General features: G+C 45.0%; 3 protein-coding genes across 7 annotated transcripts; all 3 read right to left on the bottom strand.

The window, feature by feature from the left end:
* On the bottom strand, window positions 1–7361 carry sephs3 (selenophosphate synthetase 3). Of its 2 annotated transcripts, XR_007399447.1 has the most exons (9): window positions 6864–7361; window positions 6149–6252; window positions 5761–5868; window positions 4122–4276; window positions 3902–3992; window positions 3708–3807; window positions 3301–3513; window positions 1829–2230; window positions 1–1708 (listed from the first exon to the last, which is right to left on the bottom strand). XR_007399447.1 is itself a non-coding variant. In XM_049023860.1 (8 exons), the coding sequence occupies exons 2-8, from the start codon at window positions 6242–6244 to the stop codon at window positions 1941–1943; spliced, it is 1053 nt and encodes a 350-aa protein (XP_048879817.1). In that variant the 5' UTR covers window positions 6245–6252; window positions 6864–7361; the 3' UTR covers window positions 1–1940. The 2 variants fall into 2 exon arrangements, 1 of the variants encoding a protein (XP_048879817.1); XM_049023860.1 differs by having other exon boundaries at window positions 1–2230.
* A 2451-nt stretch (window positions 7362–9812) lies between these two features.
* On the bottom strand, window positions 9813–20815 carry ikbkg (inhibitor of nuclear factor kappa B kinase regulatory subunit gamma). 3 transcript variants are annotated; one of them, XM_049023849.1, is made up of 16 exons: window positions 20500–20782; window positions 19911–20088; window positions 19523–19686; window positions 19161–19399; window positions 18966–19031; window positions 16877–17062; window positions 16472–16533; window positions 16105–16152; window positions 15573–15675; window positions 15144–15259; window positions 13978–14130; window positions 13065–13134; window positions 11941–12084; window positions 11296–11432; window positions 11136–11212; window positions 9813–10442 (listed from the first exon to the last, which is right to left on the bottom strand). In XM_049023849.1, exons 3-16 carry the CDS (start codon window positions 19680–19682, stop codon window positions 10351–10353), a joined length of 1653 nt encoding a protein of 550 aa, XP_048879806.1. In that variant the 5' UTR covers window positions 19683–19686; window positions 19911–20088; window positions 20500–20782; the 3' UTR covers window positions 9813–10350. The 3 variants fall into 3 exon arrangements, with proteins under 3 accessions (XP_048879806.1, XP_048879804.1, XP_048879805.1); XM_049023847.1 differs by lacking the exon at window positions 19911–20088 and having other exon boundaries at window positions 20713–20815; XM_049023848.1 differs by lacking the exon at window positions 19911–20088 and having other exon boundaries at window positions 20500–20783.
* Window positions 20816–21781: 966 nt separating this feature from the next.
* cav4b (caveolin 4b) lies at window positions 21782–27083 on the bottom strand. Of its 2 annotated transcripts, none has more exons than XM_049022079.1 (4): window positions 26780–27083; window positions 24556–24721; window positions 23504–23691; window positions 21782–22694 (listed from the first exon to the last, which is right to left on the bottom strand). In XM_049022079.1, exons 2-4 carry the CDS (start codon window positions 24715–24717, stop codon window positions 22544–22546), a joined length of 501 nt encoding a protein of 166 aa, XP_048878036.1. In that variant the 5' UTR covers window positions 24718–24721; window positions 26780–27083; the 3' UTR covers window positions 21782–22543. The 2 variants fall into 2 exon arrangements, with proteins under 2 accessions (XP_048878036.1, XP_048878037.1); XM_049022080.1 differs by having other exon boundaries at window positions 26918–27083.
* Between the last annotated feature and the right edge of the window lie 206 nt (window positions 27084–27289).

The following is a 27289-nucleotide window of genomic DNA, read 5'->3' as shown; positions in this document are numbered from 1 at the left end:
TGAAACTACATCCTTGGTTTTATTGAAAGCAATGACAAGTGAATTTATAAAAATCCACATTCACTCAGAAGTAACTAGCTGATTGGACTGGACAGCACAGGGCCCACCCTCTTCTTTGTAAGGTCATCAACTCCATCCATCCCCATGGGCTGGGGTTTAGAGGACGAGCATCATAATAAGATGAAAGCAGCTTTCTGTGCCGTTTTGACCAATCAGGTCGCACAACCAGAGCTCCAACTTCTGCCATTGGTTCAGAGAGAGCTGCTCAAGCCTCGCTCCAACCCAAAGTAAGAAGTTGGGGGCTCACACCATATCACAGAGCAAAGAGACCAAAACTATGGAGAAATGGGGGGGACCCAGTTCTATTTACATTTTTGATTTTTAAATAGCCCCCTCTGCTTAATCAGATAAATCAACACAAACGCATTTCCCCATACGTGGAAACTTACAGGATGTTTCATGGATTCCCCATTTAACTTGTAGACATTCAATAAACCACCTGGTCTTTCATAGGAAAAAGAATATACCCAACACCTCCCCTCCCAAGAAATGTTGACACACACAAGACACCAATGCCCCCCCCCCCCCCCCAAAAAAAAAGATATGCACACTTCATTTCGCTCATTCATAGGCACTGTTGCAGTGGGGCATCAGAAAACCTTTACTCAAAACCCCCATCTTTCGGGACAGACACACGGGCCAGGCCTCCAGGAGAGCCAGGAAGCAGACTTCATATCAGCTCAAAGCTGAGCAGAGGTTCATTAACCGCCCTTAAAGCATGAGGACTTCAGTTATTTGGAGGGAATTATCTGACTTTTCATCTTCCTGTCACATACTGTGTGTTCTGGCAACGTTCTCCAATTGTAAATCCTACCCACCCACCTTTGCTGTACAACAATAGGATCAAGACTAGTGAATGCTGCAATGCTAGTGATTGTGGAATGATAATTTCATGCTGAGGCTACAGAACATTTTCTATATTAAAACAAAAAACAGATCAAAGCTGATATCCAAAGGCAGGGGGATTTGCATTAAAGCAACTTAAAGCGACAAGCTACTATCAAATCTAATCTTGCTATTCCATCGTCATGAGACAGTCGGCGAGGTGTAGAATTCAAGCTTCTGACAAACAAGTCAACTCTGCTGTATATGTTTTGGAGTCACTCCAAAGATGGTCATAGAACAGGCAACTGTTTAAACAATCGGTCCCAGAAGGAACCGGAAAAAAGACCTACTGTACTGTTTGGTTTGATGACATGACCTCACCTATAACGGCGCCTTGGATATCGTGTGATGATTTCAGGTAAGCAGTTAACAAGCAAAAAACAATGGAGCCATTCGGGCTCAAACCTTGGCACATCTCTTCCAGTCATACAGGCCCAAAGGTGGGACATCTACCGGACCGGCCATAGTGGAGGTAACTGCAGGAGATGCTTACTCTATAGCTCACGGCCACAACGTCACAGGTTTCAGTGCCATCTGGGCATGGCGATGGGATGAAAGGGGGATGGGATAGACTGGAATGGAAAGGAGTAGTGAAGAAGGACAGGAACATGAGACGGTGTGCTGTTCATCTCTTCTCCCACCAGAGAAAGAGGCTTGTTTTTGGTCTGTCGCTCTCAGCCCAGTGGCTGACCAGGGAGAGGTGATGGACAGCGGGAGAAATAAGACCCTGAAGAATCAGGAAGACTGACATGGGGATGTCTCGCTAAGAAAAGGAGAAAGGAAAGACCCTTCAGAGTCACAAATTCAGCTCAGACAGCACAGCTTGTACACCTGCTTGCTTTTACACAGCTCCGGTACAGAACGGGGGCAGAGCAGGACCTACCCAAGCGACAACGCGATTCAGATGATGAGAAGCAGAGGGAGAGAAAGAGGAGGAGGAGCCAGAAGGAGGACAGACAGCTAGAGGGTTTGGGGACATGATCCGCCACCGGGCCTCAATTCACCACGGTGCTTTGAATGTCGCTGGGACTGGGGGTGTTGGTGTTGTTGCTGCCGCCCTCTTGAGAACCCCCGATGGAGCCCCGGGGTGGCACCTCGATGATGCGGGGCTTGTCAATGATGCGGGCGCAGCGGTTGCCCTTCTCCACAATGCCAATGATCCAGGCCTGCTGGCCTTCCGCCGCCCCCTCCTGGCCCAGTGGGCCACCCGGCCCATGGCGGCACGACTTCATCTCGGCACAGAAGCGGGCCGCCTGTTCGCGGGGCAGGCAGATCAGGAGGCCCCCTGAGAGCGGGAGAGGGACACACACAGATACATGCACAGTGAAAATTAGCAACTAATCATCGCTGAGTATCTTGTACAGAGGCCAAACAAGTCTCCCAGTGCGACTTAACAGTTTTCAAGAAGGCGCGAGAAGGGACAGAGATGAATGAAACAGCAGCTGCCAGTACTTGGAAAGGAAAGGCATTAGTAATGTTCATTAATCATGGTAGTATAAATTCACTGTACGCACACAGCCGCTGTTGAAATCCAAATACACCAGAGGTAAGCAGGTAAATTAAGAGGATTGTTTTCTTGCAGTATCATACTGAACTTTAACCCAAGAAATTAGGCTAGGGTAGTATTACAGTCAATTATGGGAATTTCCCTCTGGTACTATTAAGTTCATTAATCCAATACTTTGTTTTGAAATCTTGGCCAAAAAAAATTTAAATAAAAATTAGCCAGAGGGAGGGATAATTGATGAAACTTACCAGACCCCACCCCCCCCATCCAAGGTTGGGCAAATTATATCATCTTTTTTTATCATCTTTATGACTATCAAAATAGTGCTACTTTTGAAAATACAGTGAAAATACCACATACTGCACCACCGTGTGGACAGTATGAAGAATTACATGCTACTCAAACCTAGTAGAAATACAGACGCTCCTCTACTTATGAATGAGATACGTTCTGAACGGCCGTTCGTAACTTGAAATGTTCGTACATCATTATTCCACATCATTTTAAGGGTATACGCAAGTACAAAGAACTAGGATGCTGGGGATACGCACGCTACGCTGCTGGATTAGGGGCCAGAAGTCGTACTAGGCGGAACTGACGTGCAGAAAAAAAAATAAAATTATGCTGCGGACAAGAAACGGGAGCCCAAGGAACACAATTTGGACTTACAGTCCTCTTCGTTCGTATGTCTGAAAGTTCGCAAGTTCGTAAGTAGAGGAGTGTCTGTATAAATACAGTTACCTGCCCATAACTTGCCCATATCCCCAAGGACGGGCCTCACCTAGCTACCCTGCAAGTCACACGTGGCTTGTTCTCTTAGGACGGCCGCAGGACGAACGACGTCTAACCTGATGTCTCGGATGAGGTGCCCTGCAGCAGGCCGAAGCGGTTGCCACAGGCCTTGCTGATGGCGGCCATCTTGGCGATGATGGGCAGGTTGTGGATGACGAAAGCAACATCGCTGCGCTGCTGCTGGGCCAGATTGCGGGCGTGACCCAGGATGCCGAAACCCGTGATATCGGTGGCGGCATGGGCATTGAACGTGTGCATCAGGGCTGCGGCTGCGTGCCGGAGGTGGCGGGAACAAGGGACATGTGAGCCCCATTCAAGCAAGTCCCATTCTAAACAAACATAACTAAACCTCCCTGCACACACATGCACAAAACCAACAAAATCTGAGATAACCTGCATTTCAGTGAAGCAAAATGGAAGGAAGGCGGTTATTAAATAAGAATATCTGGCCGGGGCATCTTACCAGTCCGGTTGAGCGTGGCCATATTGAACATGGCTTCCTGGTACGCCTGCTCCACCTCCTCCCGCGAAACCACCAGTTTGATCTTATTCCATTTGTCGGGCTACGCAGACAAGTACACAGGACATATCAAAGGGAGGCGAAGGCAACGCCATGACAAATGACAACAACAGAGAAGACTTGTGTCCCCATCTCACCATGTCCAGCCACTGATGGGCATTGACGGCCACCTGAGTGCCGAGGGGTTTGGTCAGCACCAGAACGTCACCGGGCACAGCACTGTCAGGCCTGTGAAAGAGAAACGCAAGTCAGGACACCATCGGGGAACGCCACACCCAATCGGGATGCGGCCAGACACAGGCAGAGGGCCAGCCTTAATGTGGCCGGCGCCGCAACCTGAAGAGGCAGAACACTCACATGATGAAGTCGGTGGGCTGGCACACCACTGTGGCCACGCCCCCAATGATGATCCAAGGATTGACGACGGTCTGGCCACCTGTGACTGACGTCCCGCCCTCCTCTGCAGCATCACGGAATCCCTTAATCATCAGGGGCATCACTCGCTCACGTTCCTGGAGGAAAAGGCAGACGACACATGCATGAGCACAGACTCATCCAATCAGGACCATCATGGAGAGTAGATACAGCTCAAACAACCAATGAGCGGCGCGCCGTGAGCACCAACTACTGCAGTTTTAATCAGCATGCAGACTTGTTACCGGATGCATCTTTGTTTCAATAACCAGGGTGGTGTCAACTGATATTGTGCTGAGAAAAGTTCTTAATCCAGTAGAAAAATTCAACCACCCAGGGCCAAGATCACGTTAATTTAAGATGCGCGACGACCACAAAGCTTGTGCTTGAGTGAGATGACAATGGCAAAATGCATTTGAGGTATAGCGAACTGTCCTGAAGGAAATTCACAGGAGAAGGGAGAACATGCAAAGTCCACACACACAGAGCCAAGGGCAGTAATCAAACCGAGAGCCCTGAATGTGAGGCTGCAATGTCCCACATCGGCACCTCCACACGTTTTAAAGACCTGTCAGTTTTCATGCAAGGTAAAGCCCCGGGAACAGGTTAGTTAGGCATCTTTTACCATAGATACTAGTGAAAGCCATTAGCACTGATGCCTTTGTTGCTGCTCTGGGGTTAGCATGAGACTAGAGCTAAAGTTGTTCCAACACGAAAAACTTAGGGCGCTTTTCCACCGCACCAGGGACCATACTTTCGGTACTTCCATGAAGTACCAAAAGTATGGTACTTCTTTTGTGTCGGTTATCCACTGGTGTAAAAACTGGTACCGGCACCAAATGACATCATCAGTGACCACCCCTGACTGACATCACAAAGCGCAGCGCGGAATTTCTTTCGCTGAATTCAAACATGTTGTTATGATCCTTCACTGTCCTGTAGTCTTAAGTTTTTTTTTATTTTCAAGCGGCATTGTTCGATCGCGTGTGCCCCATTTCTTCCAAGCGGCTTGCTATTACAGCAAATACTTTTTTTTATTTTCGAGCCGTGCCATCCAAATCCCACTGGATCTGTTCATCCGACCATATGGTGACTAAAGCCTGTGATTCCTCATTTGTCTATCCTTCCATTTTACTTTTTAAAATATTTTTGTTTCTACTGCTTTTTATTTTGTTTCTCACTGTTTGCTTTGCGTTTCAAAAGATGCCGGTTGTATTTTGTGTTTCAGTTGAAGGTTATTTGCATAACCAATTCGACAGCAAATACGTTTGCCAGTCCCACCCCAAAGTACCGAAGCACCAAAGTACCCCAGCTGGTTTGGTACTTTCGGTACTGGTACTCGACCGGAAGTCAATGGAAAAGTGAAAGTACCGAAAGTACTGTACTTTGTTTGGTGGAAAAGCGCCCTTAGTGGCTTGTTTTGTTCTTTACAAGTCAACACCTGACATTCAACACGGCCAGGATTCCCGTTCGTAACGGGGGGGGGGGGAATAAATCGTGCCTGACTAAGCACTGATCTGTGGCGTTACAGGGCATTAAAGCACAACACGAATAAAGGCAGGAGGAGTACGGGAAGAGTTACTTTGTCGTTCATCTTCTGACTGACGCTCAACAGCATCAACATGTTGTCGCACTCGGTGATGCCCATTGCATACAAGTCGCTAAGGACATTGGCGCAGGCGATGCGGCCCTGCAAATGAGATGCATTTCTATGACAACAAGCTGATGGCAGTACAATCTGAAGTTAATATGGAGAGGGGACAAGTCTATTAGCAAATACACACATCACAAAAGAAAGTTGTATTTACAGGTATGGTTTATCATATAGCAATTTACTTACTGGGGGGGGGGGGGGGCAAGACCAAATAATCGTTTATTCACCATATGACTTAATAAATAAATGATCGTTTATCCACCATATGACTTTATGTCCAACACTGAGAGAGAAGCCCAAAAAGGAAGTAATTTACCATCATATATGGATCTTCCACCAGCGGGTAGAAGAAATCAGTGGTTTGAACCAGAGAGAGACCCCCGTGTCTAAGGGGAATCACACAGCAGTCCATCCCTATACCTGCAGCATAAGAGCAAAGGGGATCAAGGAGCGACCTCAATAAAATCCGGAAAAAAAATGGTTTAGGAACAGCTAGACATTTACTTGAGGATTACACTAAACGTGCAAGGGAAGCCAGAGATGGTGGTATTGCATATGGACCAAAGTCCTTTTACAGCCAGTTGAATTATTTACGCAACCCCATGTATCGGATTTGTATTTTCGGACCCAAGGTTAACAGAGCATATTTAGACATACTTCTGCCCCATCGACACACAAGGCGGGGGAAACCACCCGGAAAACGCCCTACAACTGTACTACACTATAATATTAACAAGAGCGTAATAACGTACATGACACCTCCATGTGCTTTACATGTAAATGCAAATAAGAGATACAGTCCGATAACCATCGACGACGATTATGCAACGTTTCAGGTAACAGTGAAAGAAAACTCTAAGACGGGACACTTTGATCGCTGCTGATTTTTTGCAAAACTATGAAGTTACACAGGATCATTAAGTAGAGCAGGTGTACACGGATACGTGCAAGCCCTCCTAATGCTAAAGGGACCCCTTGCTTAACGCATATGATGCTAAACAGAATGCACATCATGCCAAGTAAATCCTTACCCAGTCGCGGGCCCTGCACAACCTGGGCGAGCTGCCCGTATTCCGCGGCCTCGTCCCCAACACCTGTGCCTGCACCCCCGTCACCGCCCGCCGCCGTCGCCGCTGCCGGTCCCGGTCGGTCGGGTTCCAGTCCCTCCAGGAGTTTGAGCAGTGCCTCCTGGGGGACCTTGCAGCCTCATCCTTTCATTTCGGAGAAGGCCGTGAGCCTGAAGCTGCGGTCTAGGCCGTGATCCTCGGGCTGAAAGGCTTGATAGCCGACGGGGTAGGGTGTTCCAAGACCAGCCGTGCCGCTCACATCGGCCGGCTGGGCCAAAGGCGCTGGATCCGACATATTTATTTATCCAATTTTGTGCCTACCAATAAACATTTAGGATAGCAATATGCTAACTTTCAAAATAAATAGCGACGGACAGACGAACCGCCAAATTGAATGAATCGCCAGACCTCGAGCTAGCCGACTGTATTTAAACTAGTAACCAAAGAGGCGGAAAATCTGCATGAGCGCAGCTACCATTATAAAAATAGGGAAGCGTGAATTAAGTATTTAATATTCGCGCTCTATATTAGAAGTGGGTCGATACATACGACCGGGAAAATATCAAATTAATAATAGTTTAATCTTGTTTAATAAATCTCAGGTGGAAAGTTTAAAACGTGAGTATTTTTTAAAAAACGCTCGTAGTCTTTCATACCCTATGTGTTTGAGTGGTCTCTCCTACATGCGCCTTAGCAAGTCCAAACCATGTCTTACGAAGCAGAGGTACCGTTCGCTAAAGCTCAGCATAGCAGTTTCAATGCTTATTTCCCTCATAAAACAAATATAAAAACCATAAACTTGTAATCAGCTCTTAAGAATCTGTATACAGCATTACTAATATAACAGCATAACGTACATGAGTGCGATTCAATTTACAGACCAAAACCAAAAATATTCAAATGAAGAACTCAAATAACTTGCAAAAGTTTTAAATAATCTTACTCTCTATCGTTGTATATTTTGAAGGAAATTGGTGCAATTTTCAGCACATTATTCCTTTGTATTTGATACAATTTCTTACAGCGTTCCAATCCCGTTTTAAAACAGTTCGTAGGATTCTACAGAGGCTGGAAAAAAACTGCTGTTAAATATTACATAGAAACTTACTGCTAAAATACTTTAGCAGAAATTGCCCCACTCCGCAGACTGGGACTGCCCTGCCCTAACGAGTTTTCCCACGGTGCAATGTATAACAAACAAGCTATATGAAAGTATATTTCTGTCCAAGCTGCAGTAAAGTGCTACTGTCAGCTTAGTGCAAGTGCAGAACTATGCCTTGAATTAAGCATGATCTTGACTACACCCAAATAGTTTACGTTAATTACTAACACATGATTAATACTGCAAAACCATGTCACACAAACATACCAGCATAGGATGTTATACCTGAGGATGAAATGAAAATGTAATTATCATGACACCACATACTGTATATTTAGTAAAATTATAATCTCTATATAGCAAACCAAAATGCCATAAAGATTAGCAATAGCAATTATAGATATAAAAATCGTGAATAAGTTAAGATTTAGGTCACATCATTAGGAGTGATTTATGTGATGATGATGATGATGATGATGATGATGATGATAACGATGATGATGATGTAATGCGCCAGTGGTGTAACTTATATGGTCAAGCTAATATGTAGGCGTGTGAATTTCATATGTGTACAGATGACGTAAAGATAGCTCTTTTTAAAGCATACTGCACTCCATTGCATACGGCACGTTTGTGGTGTAGCTATAGCAAAGCAAAAATTAAACGGCTTCAGGGGGCATATAACGATGCATTTAGAATATTGTTTAAGCTCCCAAGATGTATTAGTGCAAGTCATATGTTTGTGACCAATAATGTTCCTACTTTTTATGCTGTGTTGAGAAATCTTATTTCTAAAGTTACATGTAGATTAATGGAGTCACAAAATGTAATTATCAAAGCCCTAACTGAGCCCTCATTAGGTGATACACGCTATTTCTTGTTATTGGATATATTGGAAAAAATGCATGTATGTTTTTTAATGTGGTTTGCATAGTTTTTCCTTATTTTTGTTTTGTGTGGTTTTTGATGTGGACCTTCGTTGTCTTATATGAAATAAACTTTTACTGAATAAGAGATGTTCATGCCATTATATTGAATCCTCAAGCAGCTCATAACTTTTTTAATCAACACAGGCACAGTGGTTGACTAGGCTAGTTCGAAAGGGAGATCCCAGAGAAAGGGAATTTAATGCAGTTTAATCCAGGTCAGAACCAGTTAGTGCACCCAGTTGCTAGAGAGCCAGTTACAGATATAGGAACGCACAGCAGCTCAGAAGCACCATGCAATGATAGTAAATGTGGGCAGTGGTGGCTTAATGGTTAGGGAAGCGCACTTGTAATTGAAAGATTGCAAGTTCAAATCCCTGCCCTGTGAGGCACCGCTGAGGTACCCTGAGCAATGTGCTGCTCCCCTGCTATGTCACAGTGTCGTATATGAGTTAAATGCAGAGAACACATTTTGTTGTTGTTGCTGTTGTGTGTCAACAATGACAATCACTAAATTCTAAATAGCACACCAACACCCTTATCTTACATGGTACTTGTACATATGATAATAATTGAATTGAATTTACATCTTTCTATTCCATGTTTAGTATCACTTCAGTTGTCCAAGCCCATTTATGGTATATATATTTCATTTAGCAGATGTCTTGTCCAAAGGAATATATTAGGGAGGAAGTGCGGGAATAGAGAGCAGGGTATCCACTGTCCCTGGGCCTTGCTCAAGGGTGGTATGATTTCTATACTGGGCATGAGATTCAAACCTACAACCCCCTGGATATGGGGACAGATCACAACTCACAGTTTATCCCAGCAGAATTTTTCTGTGTTCTTGCTGATTTTCAATTTGTATGATATAGGACACATGGAAAATTTATCAACAATAATTTTATCAAAAACAATTTCTACAAAGTAACTTTACAGTGGAAATAATAAGGCATATCGGACTTCATTGTGACATTGTTTCTCATGACAAATACAGATGCACAGATAGTATACATTCTTAAAGATATCAGTTGAAACAAAAGACATAATGGTGACTCACAAGAATCAACACGGGCATTCATTGCAAGACTTGTGCTGTGTAAAAAGTGTGAAATTAGTCTGTGAATGATGATGCATGAAGATGTTAGCAACATTGATGTGTTAGTTATGAACAATGGAAGCAATTATAAGTATAAGTATCTACAATAGACGACGTTTCTAGTTATAGGTAGCATTTATTCAGTGTTTCTCTGGTCTGTTAAAAGGATAAAATAAAATGAAATAAAATTAGAGGTGCCTCTTAGCTGAGATGCGAAGTATACCATCACTCACTCTCCACTGACTCAAACTCCAAACACAATGTCCCACTTCAGCATGGTCCCCCCTCATGCTCGACATACACCCACCCACCCCCAGGGAATGATCACTGAATGCAGTCCATGACGTGGATTTGCAGGGTGTCGATATCCGGGGCCTGATACTGGCATTTCGGGCAGCGATAATCAGGCAGCTCCTCTGAAACAAAACACAAAAATCTGACCAATGTTTTTGTCCAAAGTGACATAAGTGCAGATGAGAGATCTGGGTCAGCTGACTCCCCCTGTACCAACTGGGGTCAGGGACCAGGCTCAACGGTAGTAAAGTTATTCTGATGACATTTGTTGAGCAGACGCTTCTGTCCAAAGCAACATACAAGCAAATAACACATTACATAAATATGGGAATCGAATTTATAACCTTCTGCATAGATTCCTAACCTGCTCAGCTACATGCCACCCAGTTTACCAGTCTGATGCCCATGGCCACTGGGAAAGCTTATCAGCAGGATGAAGAGATCAAACACGGCAGTACTTAGCATGAGCATTGACAAACTGCAAATCCACAATAGTCAGATAGACAGACAGACAGACCTGTACTCCTATCTTTGTGGGGGCCGTCTATTAATTTCTATGGGCAAAACCCTAATCCCAACAATGACAACCTTAATCCCCACCCAGTTCCAAGCCAAGTAGCCAAACAAAATGCAAGACTTTTGGCATTTTTAGCTTTTTGATTTCAGTCACAGATTTTTATAAAATCAAATTTCTCCTTGTAGGGACCGAAAAACATCAAATAGGTTATCATATTGTGATGACATTCGGTCCCCACAATGTAACGTCTACCTGGACCACACACCCAGACACAGGACTCCCAAAACAGCATCAGTACCTCCTGAAGGGGGGTGATTGGAGCAAGGAAGTCGGTAATCGTCCATGTGCCTCTGCTGCATCACCTCCATGCGTGCTCTGACAGGACATAAGGGAACAGCGTTAGCGGCGTGCAGAAGAGCAGCAAGCCAGCGACCTCAAACGGAGACTACACACATTACCGAGAAGTGACCTCGAGTTTGAGTCGATCAACTTCCATCGCAGTTTTGTTTAACTGCTCCTGCAGCTCTTCCTTACGCTGGTTCAGCGTCTCCCTGGCCTGTCGCTCTGCTAGGAAATCCGCCTTGAAAATTTCTGCCTGCGGGCAGCCGAGAGCAACACAGCAATGCTAATGGGCTACAGTGGGCAAAGCTATTCTTCAACATGCAAGGGCAGAATCAGAAATCACAACCACATTCTCCTCACCAGACACATTCTTCTCATTGAATGTACAGCGAGGCATTCTGGGAATCCAAAGCCCATGAGTAAAGAGGCTAAAAAGTATCTACTTAGGTGCTTCCCCACCAAAGTTCAGGAACCTAGTTCCTGGTTCAACTGGGGACTGTGATTGGAGCTGGGAAATCTGATTGTGGATCAGCACAGGAGCTTGCTGGTTTTAAAATGCTTACATTTCAAACTCTGCCTCGCGACCCTTTCAGATCTTGCCATGACCCAAATTTGGGTTGCGACCCATGGGTTGAGAATTGGTGTCCTAAGGGACATTCAGTAGCTTGAACTCTTAAAAATGGCTCCTTTAAGGAGTGGCTCCTTTAAGGAATAACATGTGACCGGGAAACAGAGCTTCATTGGCCGGCCGAGCGTGTCACCTGGGCGGCGAGGACAGGCACAGTCTCCAGAGACATCCTCTGCCGCTCCACCTCCTCCTTCAGCTTGTCGATGAGGTCTTGCTTCATGGCCAGAGCCATCTCTGCTTCCCTTAACCTGTTCCCCAAGTCCTCCACCTCACCACCCTACCAGCATGGGAGAGGAGGGGGGGCCACAGGGCGTCATGTGATCGCAGAAACTGCACAGCACACTAACCCCCTCTGGATGAATATGCAATGGAGGCCTGCCTCCTGAACCACATTCCCTCACAACAGACAGTAAACATGCAAAACCTTTCACACACTTTACATAAACTAGACCAAACACAATTGTGCTCAAAATTGAAATGCAGCTGTTACAGTCAACAGGAGAACATGCCAGAATACCAGTCTTTTTAACCCTCTGGGGTCTAGGGGTAGGGATCACAGGTTTCTTTCATAAACTTAATTTGTGGCAAATAAATTATTATACATTTGTCTTGGCATTACACTCATCTTAATTTTAATGAATATTTTAAATGTCAGATTTGTGTTATGTTTGCAATTTGACATCAAAAGAATACACATTTCAAAATGCAGAAACATTATAAAAGTGCATAGTAAGTAATGGTGGCAGTTTGTTTTGATCCCAGATATCTGATCACCAAAGTCTTGGCTACATGGTGTAGTTGCAACATTCAGTTGGATAAATAACAAAAACCAAACTCATGTCACTATTTCTGGCCTTCTGCCATTGAATGTGTAGGAGCTCTCATTTGTATGCATGAGCCAATCACACCTGGCCACACCCCCCCCCCCCCTTCATGGTGCTGACTGGATCACGTTTCACCATTGCGTTGCGATTTGAATATTTAAGCCTATTTAAGCTAATTCTTAAAACTTTAATACTTCCAACAATGGACGTCTTGAAAAGAAGATGAGCGAAATTACGAATTTAGTCAGCGTTTTTTTCATGTTTCTACTATAAGATTTCAGTGAGTTATGAACTGAAATACACGAGAAAGATCGCCGACAATACCCTCGTCCCCAGAGGGTTAAAGTGCATTTTGGATTCTATTTCTAGAATTATTTATTATATTATTTATTATATTTACATAATTATTATAATACAGCCTGGCTTTACTCACGTTCCGTAGTTTAGTGTCATAGTCTTTGAAAAGCTGTGTATAGGCTTGCTGTAGCTGGGCCAACTTCCTCCTGAGAACAGAAAAGTCACACACACACACACACACACACACACACACACACACACACACACACACACACACACACACACACACACAACAGGTGAGCACCCACTGCTGGCTGCATGAAGCATTACGATTATTTAGCAGATGCTTTTGTCTTAAGCAGTATACAAGTGAGGGTTAGTCAGTGTCCCAGGAGCAACTGGGGTCAATGGCTCCAAGACACATGGTGATAGCCCACCATAGGATTTAAACCCACTACCTTCCATACAGGAAAAGTTACCTAGTCCGGTGAGCTACACACTTATCAACACATCCATTACCTGTATGAAAGTGTGTCTCATCTATCATACATTGCCAACTATTCTGCTGAGCTCTTCATGCACATACGAACACACAGCTCCAAAATTAAATAAATGTTTAAAAATATTGAGATATATGAAAAATATCGCAAAAACTTAACAAAGAGTGTTACAGCAGGTAGATTAAAACCTTAATGTCACGAAATATAACAACCAAAACAGACATTATCCTAACAAATCACACCCGTAATAGGAAAACAGAAGTGTTGAACAAAAGTTTTTCCATATCTAGGCCTCAAATCACCATGAAAACTCCAAATAAATTCTAAGCCGAACGTGAAAGCATTTACCGATCACAATAGTTCCTGCCATAACATAACAGGAGGTTTTTAGCATTGCAATTTAATCCACAAGCAGGCTAATATGCTATTAGCATCCACAGTCACAGTCTCAGCCTAGGTAATACGCGTACATTGTCATCAAGCGTAATCTGCAATTAGCAGCCATTAGCCAGGCGCCGGCGTTTGTGCCGCAGAGAGGTGAGGACGTACTTCTCCTCCGTCAGGAACATCCTCTCTGTCTTGAGCGCCGTCTCCAGGTTCTCGGTCTGCAGACGCAGCTGGTCCACGGTGACGCTGTGCTGCTTCTTCAGGGTCTCCATGTCCCTCTCCTTGACCTGCAGGGCCTCCGCTTTGGCAGCGAGCCTGGGGGAGGGGGGACGGTTACCTGCCGGGTTTACCGGGTTCGCCTTCACATCTGGCTTTTAAATCGAGCCCCGGCCCCCGTTATTCGGCAGAGCGACACGTTGTATGTCGCACTTCCCTCTGCCATATTGCCAGTTCTTTCATCTCTATGTATTTAAGATATTTATCATATTTAGCCGTATCTTCCGTTGCGTCCATTTCATACTTTTCCCATAATCTTGCACGGCTGCAGTTCCTAGTCACATGTCTGCTTTAATCTCTGCGTCTGCCTTTGACTCATTTCGTATTGTTGAATCTGTACTGCCTGCTTGGACATCAGCATCCATAACTCCACTGGATCTTCCACCTGGACTATTCATAAATCTGCTTTATGATCAGAACTTTATTTTGCACTTCCTCTGCTAGCTCACGGAGGAGGGCCCCCCCTCTGAGTCTGATTCCTTCAATGGTTTCTTCTTTCTAGGGACTGATTCTATGCCAGTGTTGCCTCTGGCTTACTTTCTGGGGGCTTTGGCCAAGGACAATGTAATGTTGTGAAAATGTGCTATACCAGTGGTTCTCAATTCTGTTCCTAGGGGGGTGCTAGAATGTTTTCATTACAACCCACACTGCTTTTAACCCTCTACATTCATTATTAGCCTATTAAGGGCTATATGAGCTTGATTAAAGTAGGGTTGGAATGAAAACCTTTTGGGGGGAGGTCGGATGTTACTGTTTGCATATTGCGAATTGGAATTCCTATATACTGATGTACAAGAGTTAAATACAGGACCTTGAATATTCCTGCTTTAATGCGGTGTTTCTTAACCCAATCCTCAGGGACCCCCAGACACCCCACTTTTTTGCTCCCTGCCAGACAGCCCATATTTTTGCACCCTTCCTACCAGGTGCTGGGAGAGAGTAAAGACGTGGACTATCTGGGGGTCTCGGAAGACCGGTTTGGGAAACACTACTCAACTCAAAGGCAGATCTGCTCTATATATTCTGGCCCTTCCTGGGAAGGGGGCCAGTACCTCTCCTGCAGCCGCCGGCCCTCGTCTTCGCTCTTGTCTAGGCAGCTCTGCCGCTCATGGAGCTCCCCCAGCAGCGAGGTCACCTGGGCCTTCAGAGCCTCGCTGTCTTTGGTTATCTGTGCCAAAATGGATGTGGCACGTCTCACAATCTCCTTCTGGCACAAGGAGCCAATTTACATTCTAATTAGCAGATATTTTTATTCACATTCTACATATGTACAGGTTACATAAATACTGGAGCCCAACGGTGAAATCATTTGGCCGACCCTTGGATTTGAACCAGCAACCTTCTGATTACAGGCACAGCGTCCCAACCCACAAAGTCACGTATCATCCTGGCATGGGGTGCAGGCTCATACTCAGTGGTGTGTGTGTGTGTGTGTGGGGGGGGGGGTGTGTAGACATATGAGCAGTATATGAGAGATGAACCTGCTCAAATTCCTTGTCCCTCTGCTTCAGCCGAGCTTCGGTTTTGTCTAGCTGGACTGTGGTCTTTTGGAGAGAGTCGTACTTCTCTTGAAGCTCACTGCATCTAGACGCAGAAGAAGAAGACAACTTTAGACGGTCCAGCTCAACCTCAGACTCCCCCTGCTGCAAAGACGAGGGCTGGGCTACGTTACGAGAAGATCGGACAAAACGTGCTCCGCACTCCTGTTTTTACCCATTAACACACTTGCTGTTACAGGCACACAGCACTACTCAAGTGTATCAGTCATCTGTTAAGTCAATTACATTACATTTTTAATTTAGCAGAGCTTTTATCCAAAGCAATATCCAGGGTGAGACTATCTTTGGTGAAGCTGGGAGTTAAGGACATTGCTCAAGTACTCAAAAGTGAAATCACTCTGCTGACCCTGGGATTTAAACAAACAACATTCCGATCACACATCAACAAGCCTGCAAACACCAGCCTTATAAAAGAATATCAACATTCCTGGGTGGGGGGGGGGAGGTTTCTTACCGGGATTGTGTATTTTGTAACTCCTCCATGAGCTTGGCCACCTGAGACCTGGAGGGTGTGTGTGTGAGAGTCGGGGGGGTAGGGGGATGGGTCACAGCAGATGGTGAAAAGGGAATAGTCAAAATCAGGGAGGACTGACCTACACAGCATAAATCACAATGACCTACAGATAAATGAAGCTTAAACACATTTTTTTTTGTTTTGGTTCCAAGAATTTGCAAAGAGATCAGATTTAAGGGCAGTACAATTACACGACTGGTCAAGGGATTCGAATCTATGACTTTGCAGACTTGAGCACAGATCCTTAACCAACTAAGCTACACACTGGCAAGGAGAATAAGGAAGAGAGTGTAGAAAGACGACTCACGTGTCGGCGTCCCCAGCGCATGGGGGTGCCTGCTGTAGGGTCTCCTCAGTGACACTGCCACCCTGAAGAACCCAGTGAAGAAGCAGACGACACGTCAACATACTTGGGTGACCCTGCGGGTGAGTCACATGAGCAAAGGAATACACAGCTAATCCTCTATCCGATTAATTATCCAGGTTGGTGTGTGGGCGGGGGGTCATATCTTTTTAAGCACAAAAGGAAACCTGCATGACATGGGGGAGAGCATGCAAACTCCATCCAAACGTTGAAGGTCTGTGTAAGGATTCATCACTGTACAGCATCAACATTAGTAATACTAATAATAATAATAATAATAATTATGATCTGCAAACCTGATTAGCATCAACAGGCACAGCGGATGGTTCAGACGTGAGGCTGAGATACCTGCATTTGCATCAGTTTCTGCTGCAGCTGCTCGTTGGCGCTCAGCAGCCGGTCCCGCTCCAGCTCAGCCTTCTCCTTCTGCTCCTCCAGCTCCTTGTTCAGGCCCCGCAGCTCCCGCAGGTTCTCCTCCAGCTTCTCTTTGTGGCTCTTCAGCAGCTTCAGAAACTGATTGGAGCCATCTATGGGCTGGTGGAGACAGAGTGATGAGAAACTAGAGAGGAAGCAGTGAGGTGATGGATGGGGGGGGGGGGGCACAAGGCTCCATGGGAGCTTTTAATGAATTAACACAGGTAGCTAAGGAGTGGTGGGGGGGTTAGTGCATTTCGACTTTACCAGGGAGGAAAGAAAAGAAAATCAAATGAAACTTCCCAACATGCATGAGGGTTATCACCCATAACTCTATTAATATCCCATGTACAGTTTGAAACTTTGCACCTTGAATTTAACTTTCCCTGTAGAAATTCAAGACTGTGGAATCCAGGAAGGTGAGCTGGGAAATTTTTTCGCAAACTGGGTGATTTATTATGGAATGACTCGTGAACAACCAAACACAAAATGGTCGTGACCAGAACAAAAAAGGAGAAAAAAAAACACTGAACACTATATGAAAATATCAACTGGTCAGGCAAAGGGAGAGATGGAGGGATGACAGGGACAGGGAGTGCATCAGTCTCACCTTGCTCCCTGCCCCACCCTCTCCCTCTCCCCAGGCCCCCCCTTCCGGAGGAGTCAGACTCTCAGCTAGGCTTGGGAAGACTGTGCTGATGGAGCTACAGACACTGGAGTAGGCCTGGTCACACAGAAACGAAGACACCTTTTTAAAAAGACTATCACACAAACTGGAGGCTTTTGTGGTGGGGGGGGGGGGGGGGGGTCTCCCTTAAAAAGTTTCTGGAAAGAAAAACTTGATATAAGCTAAGGATTTTTATATATATATATATATATATATATATGTTGGGGTGAATATTAAACAATAGCCACAAAAAAATAAATAAAAGAACAAGATGAGTGGTGTGTAGCACAAAGCCAGTGTTACGGAGAGTAACTCGACAGAGCCAGGTTAACCAAGCCTGATTACTGGGATCAGCTTAAATGGTGCTACAGCAGTGGTTATTAACTCCGAAGGTCAACTCGGGATTCGCCGGTGCGTGTTCACATAAAAGGGGCGGAGTTGGAACTGCCAACTAAAGACGCAAACTAAGAGCCGCCCTCTGATATGTAGGAGCTAGGTAACACCTGCCGGACTCAATATCATCAGCACCCCTAACCCTCCGCAAAGGGATACAAACACTGAATTTCATCCATCCATCCATTTTCCAAACCGCTTATCCTACTGGGTCGTGGGGGGTCCGGAGCCTATCCCGGAAGCAATGGGCACGAGGCAGGGAACAACCCAGGATGGGGGGCCAGCCCATCGCAGGGCACACTCACACACCAGTCACTCACACATGCACACCTATGGGCAATTTAGCAACTCCAATTAGCCTCAGCATGTTGGGGGGAAACCGGAGTACCCGGAGGAAACCCCACGACGACATGGGGAGAACATGCAAACTCTACATACATGTGACCCAGGTGGAGACTCGAACCCGGGTCCCAGAGGTGTGAAGCAACAGTGCTAACCACTGCACCACCATGCCGCCCCCCGTGAGTTTCAATATTGGGATAAACATATTTCATTTGCATCAAATTGAACAAAAAAATATATATACCCCAAATATTAAGTCAAAGGGCAGCTCTGATATTGCTGTATATTATACTGTATATTTAATACAAAAGCTTGCACTTTGGCCTGATTGGAGCAGGTGATAAATTAAAAGTGACTGGCCCCCAGAATACCTCCTTTCCTGTCACTCACTGATCCAAAACATATCATTCTCTAATGATATCGTTGGCCCCTCCATATGAATTACGGCCATTCATATGCCCGGTACCTTAAAAATATTCTCAGAATTGCTCCTGATCGCAGCAATAGCAGTAAAACACGCTCTAGAGGTGGAAGCCTCAACACAAACCAGTGTAAGGTTTTTAAAGTGCACGTCAAACCCAGTATATTCGCAGAAGATGAACTGAATAGATGCTTTCTTACCACACTCTCTGGGGGTGTCTGCTGTCTGGTCCTATCCTCTTCTTTTTCCTCTCCATCTTCCAATTTCTATCAAAATATTATTGTTAGGATTGTTATTATTCTTGACAATGATCATCAACATCAACGAAGCAGCGTATCATTCAGGGAGGGAAGGTATCAGTATGATTATCAGGGAAAAATCGCAGGAAGTCTAACCTCAAGACAATTGAGATTGCTTCTCTGCTGTGGGATGGGGCTCCCTGCCTGCCCTCGAGGGTCCATCTGATTAAGCTGGCTCCACAGGTCCTGCTTTTCCTGGGACAGCCTTTCCACCAGCGCCTTGGCCTCCTGGAACCGGCAGCTGAGGAACTCCTTCTCCTTCCTGGATCGCTGCTGCCATTTCTCCATATCTTCGCATCTCTCCCTGAGAGCCGCATTACTCCTTCTCAAGGCATCTACACAAGGAATGGAAAGAGCAATAAAGGAAACATTCAAAACCAGGAATAAAAATCTGCAATGAAATGAAAGAACAAGTATTTTGGCAGACGTCTCAATACTTAAGTTTAGTAAGACGGTACCTCTGAGTTGGTGGTTGTCCGTGAAAAGCCTGCTGACAACCTCGTTCTCCGCCAGCTCTGGCGGCACCCGGAGCGACCCCTGACCGTTGGAGCCCACAGCATCTCCCCCTGCCATCTCCCACTGCAAGGTACTGCCCGTCTGAGCCTGGGGCTGAACCATAATCCTGGGAAAGTTCAACGAAATTCGATATCAGCCGTTATTTAAATGTATACGGTCACGTCCAGAATGGCTTAATCGATACACGACTGGAAATACTTCCTCGTCCCACATCCTTGAAACGATAAAGAATGAAAGGCCACCTAGTCTACTGAAACACTGCTATAGGTACTTCTAACTTAATAACGCGTACAAAACGTCTTTTATGTTACGTGAACTTAATATACGTACTTTCCTCTGGTGTGTTATGGACTCCCCATGGACTTTTTTTCCTCCATTAACAAGCCAATTGATTTTTTTTCCTCTAGACTGGGCTGTCGCTTTCGCTTTCATTTTCCTCAACCAGACAGGAAGTCAGCCGGAAAGCTACATTTAATTTATTTATTCGCCCTTCCTTCGGGCTTCAGACCTGGTGTTTAGCAAAGAAAGAAAGTCACATATATCTGACGATCACTTTGGTACACTTCTCCAGATCTGTCATACCCGCCTTTCTCCGCGTTTTCGTCATTAACTCGGTGCTGATCAGTCTCTTTCATCCTTTATTTTCCAAAACACGTCTTTATCCTGGAAACTTGCAGCAGACAATTACACCAAATCGGGTTATTTTCTGCCAGTTATACTGCCGAGGAGCAGCAGAAATAAAAGCACTGCTTATCTAAAGACACTTTAAGAGTTAACTACCGCACAGTTACTCAGTTGTTGCCATCGATTTACAGGTAACATAATAACTAATGCCCCGCTCACAGGGGTGTCTTACGGGACTCCGGAGCCCATAATAAACGGACTTGAGTTATAATTCACAAGTTTTTCGGAGTCGTACCAAAGCCAGCGATGATCGTAGGTCGGCGCCTGCGCTCTGGTTGTCCGGCTCCGTCAGTTTGGACGGCGCCGAGTCCCGGTCCGCCGGTTATCCCAGCCCGAAACGGGAGGCTTGCTCTAACTCGGTTGGTAAAGTTGCGAGATACAAGCGATCGGCCCGGAAGATTATGACTACGGGACTTTGTCCGCTGACAGTATTGACAGTGGTTCTTACTTGGACTGCATGAAGTTGCTGCGCATTCTGACGATGAGTCCTGCCACTGGAGGAATTCCCCTTCCTACTTCCTCACTCATTTCGCTTTTTGTCGTCCAGCCGAAGTGCTGCTGCCGCTGGGAAATGAAGTCCAGCCGAAGTCGCCCTCTGTTTTCAAGCGAAGTCAATACGAGTTCTGACGATTCGTCCTGCCTGTAGCGCTTACTTATACTGGTGTCTATCGATTTATGCTACAGGGTTCAATAGATAATGGGTATGATATTTGTATAGCACAATTTACTTATCGAAACATGATACTTGTCTTAAAATAAAAATAGCAAAGAACTGAAAAGCACCATAACCCTAATCTGACTTTGTATATCACAAATAAAAACGCGCGTTTACCATAATAAATATCAAAGAACTGAATAATGGTAATCGAACTTCTTATAACGTTTTTTACATTTTTTTTAAGTTGAATTGGCTATAAACATAAGAAAATCGGTATTCTCTAACAGATATTTATTCAGTGGATAGTAATCTGACTTCCTACTGTATAATGACGTTGAAAAGGTTGACGTCAACATAAATGTTGAAGAACAACATACAAGACCTACAATTTCATATGGACGTGGGTTTCCTTCAGGTTCTCTGGTTCTCTGCCTTTGTACCCTGTGCTTCCTGGGACCAGCTACAGAAGTTGGAAAATGGATGTTGAGCATGTCAGATGGAGGTTAACTGTTCCTTGAAAACTTATCAGCATAAATGTATATTTCTTTGATGATTATGATGATGATCATGATGATGATGATGATGATGATGATGATGATGATGATGATGATGATGATGATGATGATCTCTGTGTGTGTGGGGATTATGTTTATATTACATTGTGGGGACCAAATGTCTCCCACAATGTGATGAAAACCTGTTATTTTGACATTGTGGTGACAATATTTCAGGTCCCCAGAAAGATCTGTGACTGCAATCAAAAAAGTAAAAATTTGTATATATTTATGTGCTATAGTTGTAAGTAGTTGCACAGACAATTATCAGCTTAAAGATAAATGAGGAGTCAGCACAGATACAATTATATGGACACATGTTTGCATTTATTATTTCATTTTGAAAAATTGTATTACTTTACATATAATGTTCTTGACAGAACTAGTGAACATTTATTTGCATGCTGCTGTAAAAATATTACAATTACAATATAAGGCCTAGATACTGTATGAGACAGCCATTAGAGATATATATTGTGAACCATTCATAAACATATATGGATGGGTGGATAATGAAAGTACATTATTTTTGTGCCAGAAAAACAAAACAAGCTCTTTGGCATCCAAGCCACCAATAACCTCGCTGCTTGATTTCTCACCATGGTTCTTGATGTACAAAACTGTGTTAAACAGTCTTTCACGATCCACACATGAATATAAAATTATTCCACTTAATTTTTCATCTAGAGGATCTAGAAACGTGATGCTCCAGATGGTGATCTAGATCAGTGTTTCCCAACCTGGTCCTCGGAGACCCCCAGACAGTCTTTTTTGCTCCCTGCCAGCTCCCTGCCAGACAGTCCACATTTTTGCTAAGGGAAGCTGAGAGGGAGCAAAAACATGGACTGTCTTGGAGGTTCCTGAGGACTGGATTGGGAAACTGATTAATTCAGTATTTTTCACTTGGTGGATTATGGTGGTAGTTAAAGAAAATTACTTTTACCACTACAGTTCACAATTTTTGCCTGCTGTGCTGAAGTTTGTGATAGCCTCCGTTAACCATTCAACCAACTCCCTGTCAGAGGGAAGCTGAGTCCCCACTTTGGCCTCCCTCCCTTCCCTCCTCCTCAGTCCTTTGAGAGCGAGATGTAGAGGCCAGTGCAGCAGCGAGACACAGATGAACAGAAGGGGGTGATGAAGATGTTGACCACGCTGAGCCAGAGGGAACGGAGGCAGGGCAGGCAAGTGTTACAGAGCTGCACGCAGGGCATGGCGCACCTGTGGGGGGGGGGGGGGGGGGTGATGGGAAGGGAGATAGGGGGAGAGGGGCCTGAGTGTGGGGCCGGGAGGGACTTCAGGTTCCCAAAGGTCCTAAAACTATAATAAGCTATTTCAGCTAAAACTGGCATTAAGTATGCGGCATATGATTTCCTATCATTCATACAAATAATTATGTATGGCAGTATGGTCTAAGACCATTCATAATATGAGGTCTGAGACCTGCATATTGAGTCACCTGGTCATTACTCCATATATAGGGTGTTTCTCAATACCAAGAACTCAAACATCACACCTGTAGCCTCTGCACGACCGATCTTGCTAACTTGCCTCCCAAGAACGAACTTAGGGCTCAGTGAATCATGGGATTGGTCTCATTTCTTGAGGATGCAAGCAATGTATCCTGGGTATTTGGGGCGGGGCAAGAACAACATCCGGGGATTTTTACCACCCTCTGTACGGCTGTTCTTGAGTATTAGGACTAGTCTCCGCCAATGGAAGATGACATAAAATGGAAACACATGAACTCATGTACAGTCAAGTATGCATATTGAGAAACAATGTCTCAGAAACTCTTAGTTTTTCTTAAATCCAGAGTATCTGCTGCAGTACCAGTCCAAGCCCATGTGACTCCCTAGGCAAACTTCATCGCCGGTGCCCCCCCCATCCAAGACAAAGTGACACTGGCTTGCTACATCAGTGCCCTCTCCGGACGTGGCAATGTCGCCTAATGGGTTGACCGGTACTGGCCTGCTGTTGTACGGGTTCACTGATTCCGTCTCTGGATGATCGGGATACGGTGACAGTACCAGATGTGCAGGCAGGCGAGCCAGGCAAACAGGCAGCCGGAGAGCAGTGAGACGGGCACGGCGAAGAGCGCCGACAGGCAGCGGTAGCTCCAGATGCGGGCCATCTCGAAGCCGATGCCGCTGTAGATCCACACGCGGTCACCACTGCGAGTGGAGGCTGGCTCCGCCAGAACATCGCTGAACTCTACCTAAAGTTAACATCAAGGTTCGGCATGAGCCACACCCCAACAGTATGACATTAGAGGGCCTTATTACCTCCCACATGCCTTATAAACCTTAATCACATATCAATTCATTGTATTAGTCTTTATCCTATGCATGGAATCAACCTTGAACCAGGTTCTAGGTCATACAGAAGGAAATTTAGAGTCATGGATTCTAACACATGCTGGTGGATAATGGGAAAATACACCATTGAATATGGAAAGATCATATAAATGGTAAAAGGTTCACACTGGGTTTTAACCATTTACATTTAATTAGCCAGCGGTGGATATTTGAAGTCCAGGGTGTAAAAATTTAGACCAAGATTTTGCTTCAACTAACCAGTTGAGTATAAAGAGTCACAGTCACATGTGGTTGGTTCAAACAAAGTCTTGGTCTGGATTTGTAATTTCTGGACCTGATCTACTCACCTCTGTATCTAGCAGATAGTATTATCTACAGCTACATACAATTCAGAAACCAAGACCAGGCAGTCCCTAGAGCCAATAGTATAACTTTGGATTAAGCATTGGGGGGGCTTGAGGTCTCCACTCATTTAAGGGGGTCCAGGAGGTTATATTGACTGGTTTTGATTATTGGAGGGTGTTACAATCCCCCCCATAATTTATGCCCATGCCTAGAGCAGTTGAGGTTAAGGATCTTGCTTAAGGGCCCAGTGTTGGGTCATATAAAACTCACTTGATGTTTGGGTCAAAAATGCCACCCCTTGCCTACATATTCAACATCTGATTTAGAACCTGGGAATACCGGACCCAAGCGTGTCAAAAATGGGCCCCTCTTCCTCTATACCCCATGACTAATTCACTCCATCACACCCTGTGTGTTACCTTCAGGTGCTGATTGATGTTGTAGGGGTCTCTGGTCTCATACTGAGAGAGGTAGGGTGGGTTTGAGATTGAGGAGAATTGTGGGGGTGGGGGAGGGGTTTGCTGCAGCCTTTCTTGGTCGTCATCGATCTTACACTCCACGAGGTATTCTTCTGACAGCATGGCACTGCCGAGTCAGAGCAGAGGCACATGATTACCATTCACCACAAAACAGACGAAAACATGCAAACAAGAAGCGCTTTATATTTCCCGCTGGTTTGGGAACATCTAGAGATCCTCTAGACACATGAAGTGACCATCGCGACTCTCACCAAAAAAAAATGCTAATGAAATACAATCAAAGCATAGTTAGAGAAATAGGCCAAGGGTTGTGGATACAAGCTGTATGACTGTTTTCTGGATGAGGAAGAACTGATGATCATGCCTGAGGACATGTGAACCGCAGAGTGCGATGATGAGGCAATGGTAGAACTGCCGAAAAACAAGGAGGTGGAGAAGAGGTGAGAAGGAGCTGAAGGGGATTGTGAAGTTGTAAAGCTGTTCTTGTTGAAAATACAGGAACTACGCTGTTGCCGGGATGGTTGATCTGCACCATGGGCGTGAAATATGCCAAACAGTGAATTTAAAAGCCAAAGAGATCTACTAGCATATTAGCAGTTAGAGGACAGGAGTGGGGAAATACCAATGACAGCCGAGAGCAGCTCAGATCAGCACGTGGGGGGAAACAGGAGAGAAACCTCTGTTGTTTCTGAGGGCAGAGATGGTACAGGAACATGGAAGAACAGTAATGGTAGAACAGTAAAAACACAAAAAAAGCTTTTACATTTTAACAAGACTAAGAGCAAAAATGGAGTGAGATTAATATCTGTGGGATTTTTTTGTCCCATTTGCATTTATTTTCCTCCACATTGTTAAAATATACGAGAAAATATACAAGAACAAGAGAAATATCATCTTACACATATGATGGGCCCAATAACACACAATCGTGGGTTTTTCCCTGTGAATTTTTTTTGTAGAAAGAAGCGCATTGCTGCAATACTTGCTTACTGGAACCAGATATCAGCTGACTTTACAATACGGACCCTTGGTTGCCGTGTTAATACACCATGTGAACATTTGATAAGATAAACTTTATTGATCCGGGAGGGATTCTTGAGGATGAGATAGAAGAACAAAAACCATGTGACAAGGGACTGGATGGGGGGGGGGGGGGTAATTATTTTAGGGTTAGCTGGGATTTAGAAGGAAAACGACCAATCAAACTAGTAAACGCAAGAGGACAACAAGACAGGAAAAAATAAAACAAACTTGGGAATGGTAATGAAGTCAAAACAGGTACTTCCTTCCCACAGAACCTCAGGTTGGTGTCGTGTCTGCAAGTGCCAGGGCCAAATAAAGCAGGATATCAACACCGGGATACTGCTATTATGGGGAATGAGGGCAGGAGCTTGGAATTATCGCTGGCTAATACCATCAGCTGAATCCCCTTCCCTAGATGGACTGTGCCCCCCCCCCCCCATTTCACGACACTCATTATCAATTTTCTTATATGCAGTATTAAAATGCAAATCAAATGATCCTGGTTTTTTAAAGCAGCCTGATTGGACACTGCTCCAGCACACGGGCCGAGGGGCCCCCTTTCTCCTCTCGGGTCTCACGGGGGCCACGTGACACATCGCGGTAATTCTGTAGCACACTTCCGTCGTACGGTCATAGCTCTCGCTCGAGGAAATACTCCGGGAAGGCAGTGCTGAATGTGGGATCTGATACGCATGGGAAACAGCGGCGAGTGAATAACGAGTTTTGGAACTCAGGAACTGTGTATCGTGATCCCTATAAGCCGACGGATTAGAGGAAATAGGACTACAGGCAGGCAGGCAAAAAACTGCTGATTTAACACTAACTGCACACTATTGATGGTTACTTATGATCATTACTTAATGTCATCATACTTCTCTTCATACTCACAACTCCTAGTAGCACAATCATGGACTTAGGCAAACCAGTATTTTACTACACCTCTTACTGAGTATAACTGCAATATGTGGCAAATTAAACTTTGATACTTGATACATGAACTTCCACTATAGAAGCACATTGGCAGCCCTGCTAGCAGGGGGCCCCGGGGGCCACTTTAAGAGCCCGAAAGCACAACCGGGCTGCCGGGGTTGCCGTAGTAACAAAGGTTATGTTTAGCACCAAGCAATTCAGTCGAACTTACCTTCCTGGCAGGATTTCTGTCCAAAAGCTCCAAGGAATGTAGACACACCTGATCTGAATAAGTCTTAGTGACTAATATGAGAATCCATGCGATTTCCTTATTGCCGCGACGACTGGTTTACGCTTCCACTCTGCTCACCTTTTACTCCGATTTCATGCCAGTTTATGAGCGTTATCAGTGATGGCGAGTGTGAATCAGGAGAGCGTCTGGTTCATTCCTGGGTAGATCCGCACCAGCAGGACCCTCTTTCAACCCCCACCTTTGTGCGTGTGTTGGTGGGTGACGCCTGACTGTCACCAGAGCAGAATTCGGGGTTATTTTGGGGGCTGGAATGACTGGGGTGGGGTAAGAGGAGTGTCTCGGGTTACCCGATAATGAATCCCCACATTACATATATAGACTCTAACAAACAGATGTGGGGTAAATTTGGTGTCACAATGAGTAGCTGTAAGAAAGCCAGACTTTCCTGGCCAGGAAGACGAAAGTGTAGGAAGGAAGCCCTGATGTTCA

The sequence above is a fragment of the Brienomyrus brachyistius genome, chromosome 8 (genome assembly GCF_023856365.1).
Source record: "Brienomyrus brachyistius isolate T26 chromosome 8, BBRACH_0.4, whole genome shotgun sequence".
Classification (NCBI taxonomy): Eukaryota; Metazoa; Chordata; class Actinopteri; order Osteoglossiformes; family Mormyridae; genus Brienomyrus; species Brienomyrus brachyistius.
This window is presented reverse-complemented; position numbering and strand designations above follow the sequence as displayed.

Bases quoted from the DNA above. Each gene is read 5' to 3' on its own strand.
- cav4b (XM_049022079.1), bottom strand. From the start codon at position 24,717: ATGCTGTCAGAAGAATACCTCGTGGAGTGTAAGATCGATGACGACCAA. The intron at 23,692-24,555 runs GTAACACACAGG...TGTTAACTTTAG, and splicing joins ACATCAATCAGCACCTGAAG to GTAGAGTTCAGCGATGTTCT. The intron at 22,695-23,503 runs GTACTGTCACCG...CCCCCCCCACAG, and splicing joins CTCGCCTGCCTGCACATCTG to GTGCGCCATGCCCTGCGTGC.
- sephs3 (XM_049023860.1), bottom strand. From the start codon at position 6,244: ATGGACTGCTGTGTGATTCCCCTTAGACACGGGGGTCTCTCTCTGGTT. The intron at 3,808-3,901 runs GTGAGATGGGGA...TTGTCTGCGTAG, and splicing joins CCCATCAGTGGCTGGACATG to CCCGACAAATGGAATAAGAT. The intron at 2,231-3,300 runs GTTAGACGTCGT...TCCCGCTCTCAG, and splicing joins CACCTCATCCGAGACATCAG to GGGGCCTCCTGATCTGCCTG.
- ikbkg (XM_049023847.1), bottom strand. From the start codon at position 20,792: ATGAGTGAGGAAGTAGGAAGGGGAATTCCTCCAGTGGCAGGACTCATC. The intron at 19,032-19,160 runs GTTAGACTTCCT...ATATTTTGATAG, and splicing joins GCAATCTCAATTGTCTTGAG to AAATTGGAAGATGGAGAGGA. The intron at 11,433-11,940 runs GTGACACGCTCG...GGCTGCCCGCAG, and splicing joins TGCCTGTCCTCGCCGCCCAG to GCAGAAATTTTCAAGGCGGA.